General features: G+C 31.3%; 1 protein-coding gene across 1 annotated transcript; it reads right to left on the bottom strand.

The window, feature by feature from the left end:
* Positions 1 to 4,402: 4,402 nt before the first annotated feature.
* On the bottom strand, positions 4,403 to 8,052 carry LOC100787821 (protein TIFY 6B-like). The gene is given in 7 exon segments (NM_001255391.2): positions 4,403 to 4,800; positions 5,496 to 5,553; positions 5,745 to 6,042; positions 6,183 to 6,273; positions 6,361 to 6,629; positions 7,076 to 7,275; positions 7,822 to 8,052. Coding segments are annotated over 7 exon segments (1,047 nt in total). The 5' UTR covers positions 7,910 to 8,052; the 3' UTR covers positions 4,403 to 4,757.
* Positions 8,053 to 9,038: the final 986 nt, after the last annotated feature.

Raw genomic sequence — 9,038 nt, 5'->3', positions numbered from 1 at the left:
ATATCCTGCCCTTAGCACTATCCTTCACCAGTATGGGTAAAGGTAGTTGAGTTTTGTTATTTTTCCCCAAAATAATAATAAAAAAAAAACGTTGAAAACTAAGGCATGAATGAAACAGTGAGTAACGAAAAAAGATAGAAGAAAAATAAAAGAGGGTGAAAAGTAGAGTTATTTGGTATAAATGAAAGAGAATTAAAAATATATTTAAAAAATTAGAATTAAAGTGGTCACGTAGGTAATAAAAAATAACGATAAAAATTATAATAATAAAAACAAAATAATAATAATAATAATATATTTTTTATTTATCAAACAATTTTTATTCAAATATTTTTTCTCTTTTCACTATATTTCACCTCAACCATTTTTATTTTATTCTATTTCTTTTCATTTTTTTTCTTTTCTCACAACTAAATACAATATAATTCAAGCAAGACCAAGGTAGGTGCATCCTAATTTCTAATTCTTAAATCCTAAATCTCAAAACAGAGCACTAGGATGTCCCAAATTCGATGTTGGACTTCATCGAAGTGTTTTGTAAAAGGTTTTATCATTTGTAAATTATACATAACCACTTTTTTTTTTATTTTATTATTTGGAATATTATCTCTCATTTCCAACTTTATAAGTTAGTTAAGATTAGAAAGTATTACCTCTAATCCAATACATAAGAAACTCAAATCATAAACACACAAAAAAGTGTTAGTTACATTTAATATTAACATATATTTAAATTTTATTCAAAAGTATCCTTAAATTTAAATGTTATAAGTGATAAATCATATTTAATGTCAATATTCATAATCCATGAATTCCTAATAAATAAATTAACAATCAATTAAAGATATAAAAGAAATTAAATTCAGAGTAAATTTAAAAAATAATCATTATTTCTTATAATTAAGACTAAAGAAATATTCAATTTATTCTTCATTTATAAGACAAAAGACCATATTGCATAATAGTGATGATAAATATATTGATAATAACAATAATATTAATGGTGGCAGAAATAACTCACATAATGGTAGAATAGAAATAATGGTTGTCTCAACACATAAATCTAATATGAATTTTTTTAATTAATTGTAATGTTATAAATTGTTTATTATCATAAAAGATTAAAATGTTTGCTCTTTGTACTCTAAAATGTAAATTAAATTTTAGCCCTATCGAATAAATATTCAGGTACTTATGAACCATAGGGTAGTACTGGCTTATTCAAGATGACTATAATCCTTAGCATTTTATCTTCCATCAAGTGGATCTAGTTACTTTTGGCCCATAATTATATAGTTGTAGGTCTAGGACCTTAATTGTGTATCACAGAGAAGTTGCATTTCGTAACACCATCGGCACCAAACTTTCCCGGTATACAGTGTTTTTTTTAATGATATTCGGCACGTTTTCTTCTTGTCATTGTCTTAATTTTTTTTTATAAACTTACTGAAAATGATGCTATGGATCCAGCACACAGAGTATTAGCCATTTATGCTTCATTGCTTACATTTGTTCATGACATACTTGCATATTAATTTCTATGGTGTCCTCAGTGTACTTGATTTCAGTAAGGTAAAAGGACTTGCATATTTTAATAAGTTGCTCAAATTTTTCATTCTTATCCAATATAGAATTTGTTTACTCACACTTATCGTTCCAATATTAATTTTATCAGATCAGCAACTTTTGTATAATCACTTAGAATATCAAAACTGAGAGTAGTCTCTATTTTCATATACTTGTAAGGTCGCGGATTAAAACAGAAAGGGGGACTGTATTTATACAACAACAAAATGTGTACAATTTTTTGTACAAAAAAGAAAGAGATAAAAGAGAAATGTGAGATAGACAAGTAATGTGATTTAACAACAAATAATATTATAGAAGATATTGTAAGAAACCGATGAATGAATAATATAACTCATAGAAAGGGAAAGAAAAAAATTAACAGGTCGACGAGTTAACCCATGTGTATTATAAATAGTTGTTTCTGGAATTGTAGTCATATATCAGCAAGATCTCATTTCAGGTTAGAAATAGTACAACTGGGATAATTTTTAATTTGACAAAGGTTGCTAAAAAATTTTGTTGTAGATGTTTTTCTTCTCAACTCAACTTGTTCAATCTTTACAAACTGTCAAATGTATGTATGTCATTACACAAATAAACATCGTCATCATATGGTATGCGAACCCTGCGTGTCACTTTTTTGTGCAGTGATAATAAGTAAAAGGTACATGCTCCTTTATAATTAATTAATTAGACATTAAATTGTAATACAGACCTAACTTTGACAACAAAATTATTCATGCACACAGGACATAGTAAAAATCGATTGAACCTCTAGTTTACGTATTCTTTAATTTGAAAGATAAAAGAACTCAAAGAAACCCATTATACTTGATCACACACGCCTAATCGCTTATATCGCAAGTTTCGTTGAGATTGAGACTTGAGAAGCTACTATTCACCAATTCATGTATTATGGATAGATCGATAAGGAACAGTAATAAGAATGTTTTTGGTGCAGAAGCATCTTTTCATGCATGATGATGATATTTTGAATTTTATAATACAATAAACAAAATTGATGACATAAGGAGGTGGGTTATACAACGACAAGTGGGTCCAAGAATCTTTAGACACAAAAAAAAAAAAATTGAAGGAGTGCAACAATCGACCATTAAAAAAAAAGGTGATGCCACACAAAAATAATTAATTACTTTATTTTCCTATATAATATCAATAGTCCACGGGGAGTGACTTGTCTAGCTTTTAACACCATCTTTGTAAATATGGGATTCTTACTCGCTTTGGCCCTTGGGAAGGTTAAAAGAATTATTCGTTGTAAAGGCATCCTGGATGGTATTTTGGAAAAGAATAGGGTTAATGATGTGGAAAAAAAATTAATTGTTATTTTTTCTTATTTTCAAAATTAATTGTTTTCATCTTTATATTTTCTAAAATGCCTAAATTTTAATCCCTAAAATTAATACTTTTTTTCCTTATACAACGACCGTTCTGAAGTTACTTGTGCAGTAATCTCTGTTAAGATATGTCTACTATGATGTGCATGCTAAATCTAGTGGGGTACCATACAAATTGCTACCAATATTCCTCATGAATCATAATGGAGCAGAGGACGTCTCATCCACTTGACCCTTCTGTTTTTGCTTGTATAAAAAGCGACCCCTCCAAGACCTATTTTACAAGTACAACATATGAAAATGAGGTTATTATTTATGCACGAAAGGAACAACGTTATAGAATTTGTTCAACAATTACTCGTTCGTTGATAATTTATTGAGTGTAAGGCTGTTTTTTCTGTTATAGAATTTTCTTTTAGAAAATAAATTCTATTACAAACAATAATGTGTTTAAGGTTTTGTTTAAGTTTAATTTTTTTAAGATCTTAAAATTAAGTCTTTTATAGTAAAAAAAATATTGAAAAAAATGTGTTCCCTGAATGGATCTATTGGCTCAACTGTAGATTATAGAGACTTAAGTAATTTTTAAAACTGGTGGGTTTTAAAATGAAAAAAAAAATGTATCGTATAATACAAATTTTAAAATAACTTTGTAAAAGAACTAGAATGTGAACAGAAAAACTACTGTCTAGAGGTCTTTGAAAATGACAATAAAGTGTGACAAGCCAAGAGTCAATTAAACGCAAAAATCTTATCTAGTTCTATTGAGGGTTGGCAGAAATGCGCGTCATGACCATTCAATTTACTATTTTCTGAAAATGTGATTATCTTAGCTTGGACAGGTACATTTTTTTTATGTTTTTGGTAGAAAAATAATTCAGGTGAGAGTGGTGAGAATAATTAGTCAGTACGCACAATTTAGATCAGAACCACACAATTTTATATATGACAACCACACTTATAACCTATAGGTACCTTCACGTTTCTGTTTCCGCGTGAATGCTGTATATGATACTTTTAAAATAAAAATAAAAAACTATGATTTCAGACACCTTCATACATCGTTCTATAATTATTTATGTAACATCAATAAGGAAGGACTATGGAGATAAGTCAGACTATAATCTAATCTACATTAAGGTAGGACCTTTTTAAAAGTTTATTAAATTAAAAACTTTTGTTCAAGTAATTTAGAGAGTCTTTCAAACATGACAAACTAATTTGTTCAATAAATATAAATATAATATTATTATATTTATTTTGCTTTAATTATAATATGTTGATATTATGTATTTATTGATCTACTTAAGGGCTTAAACCATCAACTCGTATAAAAAAATAAGCTTATTAATTTATTTTAAAATAGGTTTATTGACCTATTTAAATGTACCATATCTGCCTTTTTTTTCCTGGTCCTTAAAAAGAATCCACAAAAGAAAACTAGAAATAAGAACTACTAAATAAACATAAATATCTAAACTGGGCTTTTACTCCACAAATTTAAACAAATCATGAGTTACATTACATAGTGGTCCAATGTTACAGTGTAGGAAGCTAACATTCAAACAACCTTTCAAATAACAAGGTAAAAGCCCTACACCACAAAAATAATTATGGTAATGGCCTATCTATGTGCTGAACCCGAGAATGTCAGCATAAGTTGTGATCAACGAAAATAAAAGCATCTGCTTACAACATTTTTAAGGTTACAACAATATTTTTCTCCGAAATACTTTGTTTCCTAAAGGTGCAGGCTACTATCCTTGCTTGGCCAAAACAGTGTTAGTGGCAGAAAAGTTAGCACCAGCGTATTCTGCAGTGGCACACTCTTCAGACTTTCTTGTCGAGGTTGTATGGTGCTGCACTCATCACCCTGCAACCACACACAATGACCTCATAAATAATTTCATGCAACTTGGTTATACTAACTGCCAGATTAAGCAAGGAGAAGATATACTAGACTAAATATCTTAAACCCAAAGCAGAAGCAATCTCTTATAGTATCAATAGCTGAGCCTCTCCCACCAACATCTTAAATTATACGAGTCTATAAACACAAGAATGCTATGTTTGCAAGTTTCAGCAGGTACGGGTTGGAACTGAAAAGGATGTGATGAGATGAAATGAAAGAGTTGTCTTTCCCCTTGATTGGATTGATTAAAATGGGGAATTAAATGTCATAGTAAAAGGTTGCAAGTGTAAAATTTCAATAATAAGATAATGTAAACTTCAATAAAAGCAGAAACTCTGGTCTTTAACTGAGCCAAATAACATTGTGTGATTCGTGTAGCCGACCTCATCTAGTGAGACAAGGCTTTGTTGTTGTTGTAAGTGGCAAGTTTAAATAAAAGCAAAGTTATTATCCTCATCGCCCCCCTCGATTTAAAGGGGTGCAAAAGGAGAGAGTTGGTGGACAGGTGGAGGAATGATTAGCTTTACTTTCCAATCCCACTCATAAATTTTTATGTTGTCAACCAATGGATGATAACTACTACACCTTCCTTTTTTGGAGAAATATAAATTGTATCAGATAACACCCACCCAGAAAAATATTGCATCCAAACTAACCTTTCTTTGCGTTTTTCTAAAAATCGAGCCAAGGATGCTTTCCGGGCCTGAGGTACAGCTGCATAACAGATGGCTTGAAAGAATCATCAATCTGAAACATTTGTAATGATGAAACACATAGATAAACTCTAGAATGAAGATGGATTCATCCCTCACTAGTATACAAGTTGTGGACAAATACCCTAAGCAAGAGATCAATACACAGAAATGATGTAGAACTAAAAAGAGCCATCAAACTGCAAAACATACCTGATGTCAACATAGTGGTTGCACTGACTATCTTTGGAGGCTCCACATTGCAAACAGGAGTGGTGGGAACTCCAGTTGTTTTATCAGTACTAGTTGAGCCACTCCCTGACTGTATGCCGGTATGTGAAGAAACAGATAAAGGACTTGAAAGACCAGAGCCAGGTGATGTATTTGCAGGTTGACTCACAGGCACACCATCACCAACAGCCAACTTCGAGACAAGCACCTGAACTTTTGGCTGTGCCATGTTAGAACCTGCAGATAAGCTATTGCCAGCCAACAACATGATAGCTTGTGCCTGTTAAAAGATGGCCACATTTAAAAGCTTAACCACGAGCAAGGCATGATCAGTAGGGAGTACAAGATGCATGCTCCCCTTTTCACTTTGAATTTATTTATTTTATTATGAGGAAGGAATGTGATGAACTAAGAAGATACCTTCTCAGCGGAGATATCATCAAAGACATTGACAGTACCAGCATAGAAGATGGTAAGTTGAGCAGAAGGCGCAGATGGTTTCACAGTGTTACTTCAAAATAACATAAATTAAAGAAATAAAACACAAGCAAGTTTGTGCACTGCACACACAATGGTTAAAGCGTAAAATTAAAACTACCATGATTCGGTCATTCCAGCAACAGCAACAGCAGAGGGAAGAACAGAATGAGGCGTGGTAACAGGTATTCCCCCAAGTAACAGCTTCTGACCAGCAGTTGCAAAATCATTCTTCAGGAATGGATTCCCCAAGGAAAGTGAAATTGCTTGATTGGGAACTGAAAGCATCTTCACATCATGAGGACGATTCACAGAGTTCACATCATGTTGTACAGGATATGGAGTCAGCGAAAAATGAAGGCGACCTTGCCCATCGTGATTGAAAGACTTCTAAATAGTAGTAAAAACAAACAATCAAAGGAAGGAAGGTCAAAAAAGACATCAGCTGATACTCATAGAAGGTAAGATCTTGTGGATCAAGTCTATATATCAAAGGGATGTTGAAACAACAGGCATGAGATGTTGCACAACAATCACATGTTAGGTTCTGATTCAAATGGAATGTTCATACTTCATACATCAGGACTTAGGACAACCATAAGCAAAAGCAGATTTTTATAATTATTTTTTACATAAAAGGGGAATAAAAAGAAAAATGGCTATCCTCTTAATTTTTCATAGTTGACTTAAACAAACAAAAAAAAAATCAGAATGCCCAAAAAAAAATTTGACTCATTTTACTTTAATTCAAGGGATAAACAACACTGCATGTTGAGCTAACTTTTCAATTTTGAAAAAATACAGAGATGAAAAGAGAAAAAGGGTAGTATTCTAACCTGGGGTTCACCAGCACAGCGTTTCTGACTAGAGTCAAATGCTTCTTGACTTAAGATAGACATAAACCCTGCAGATGTTAAGGGATCAGACACTATCTTCTTAGTCTTATCATCTTGAGAAGCCTTGAAAGACATCAAATGTGGAAGGGCAGATACTTTGTTCGAGAATGGCCACTGTGCAATCCGACCCTTTGTGAAGCCTACACATGCCCATAAAAACCACCATCAACATGAGCTAAGAAGTCCAAGACTTTACACCTCAGTTTATTGCCCAGTAGATCTTAAGGGATAAAAGAGATATTCAAAAAAGTTCCACAATTAGCACTTAATAACCTATCTACGTGTCTGAGTTTAGAAGCACACCCAAATCAACAAGAGACACAGCTTGATTATTTCCACTAATAAAATCTAATAACTCATGAATCCCTAATAAATAGGTGGCACAAAATTTACACGAAAGCAAAGTTTCTGTACCACCAATAGAAAAACTCATAAACTTAAAAAGAAAGAGCAAAGAAAAACTCAAACTATTTTTAAGCGTTAACCAAGCAAATCTATGAGCATGGTAAAAAAAAATATTTTTCTAGCATAAATCAACCCAACTGCAATCTAAAGAGGCAAAATTGAACCCAGAAATTAAAAAGAAAAAAGAAACCCAGACGTAATTGACAAGAATGAGTGTAATCTTGCAAGAGAGCTTTTAAATAGAGGAATTTAAAAACAAAAACACAAAAGTTGAAACATGCCAGAGTCTTCGAAGCCATAAACGTGCATCTCCTCCTTCACCACAGCAAGAGGTTCTTTTGAGTTGAGACCCATGAAATCTCTCTCCATTTCAGAGAACCCGATGAAAAATTGAAATTTGAAAACAAAAGGGAAGAAGAAGCAATCTCTTGTTCCTTAGTTACAACAACAAGAAGCAAGCAGAGAGACAGAGAAGGAAAGAAGACCAAAGGAAAAGGTTCCAACTGCATCATAAAAAAGCAAGTCCAATGGGGTTGTGTTTCACACGAGTTTCGTGAGATCTAGACCGTTAAATCTTATTTTATAAGAAAATAAAATGAGTTATCAAAGGTGGTTGCTTTACCGGTAAACCGGTCCGGTAAGGGAGCACGTGCGCGATCATTCACAAACAAGAACCTATGAGCCTATGTCGGTGACACTGCCACCTGGTGAAATAGCGCACGTGTGTACGACACGCGAGGACTTTAATGTACATAAGTTAATGTTAATGTTGTTACTTACCATCAAATTTACAATCTAATTAATGCTACACGAGTTAACAATCATCGAAGTTCGGGAATGAAGCTCATTTAATACACTTACTCACTTTTTCTCCACTTTTTTTTTTAATTGATAAATTGATTGGAAATATAAAAAAAATAAATTTAATTTTTAAATATATAAAAAATATGACAAATTAATTCTATTGTTAAATATATGAAATTATTTTATTATTAAGTTAGGATATTTAATAAGTAATTTAATAATAAATGATATTTTTTTTAAAATAATTTAATATTAAATTACAAAATTTAAGAACTCAATTATCATTAAATTTGTTGTTGAATTAATTTGTCATATTTTTTATATCTTCAAAAATTAAATTAAATTTTTTTATTAAAAATCAATCTATCATTTCATTACACTTTCAATAACTAATTTGATTATTTTTATCATCCTCTCGTACAACAAGTGAAAAGACTCATCTCCTAAGAGTTTGTTTGACTTATTAAAAAAATGTTAAGCAGTAGTCTTAAGTTACTATTGTAAAATATTAAAAGTAACAATACACTTCTTTTTTTTTGTGATTTATAGTACAACTCTGTCAATAAAAAATAATTATTTTTTGTTTTTTTAACTAATTAATGTTCTAAAGTTATTGGTTTATAAGAACCTAAAAAATAATAGATTCAATAGAACAAAAACGATCATTCCTTCCTTAATTTTAGAAATAGGCATG

The sequence above is a fragment of the Glycine max genome, chromosome 8 (assembly GCF_000004515.6).
Source record: "Glycine max cultivar Williams 82 chromosome 8, Glycine_max_v4.0, whole genome shotgun sequence".
In the NCBI taxonomy this organism is placed as follows: Eukaryota; Viridiplantae; Streptophyta; class Magnoliopsida; order Fabales; family Fabaceae; genus Glycine; species Glycine max.
Note: the sequence above shows the minus strand (reverse complement) of the source record. Positions and strands in the feature narration are given on the sequence as shown.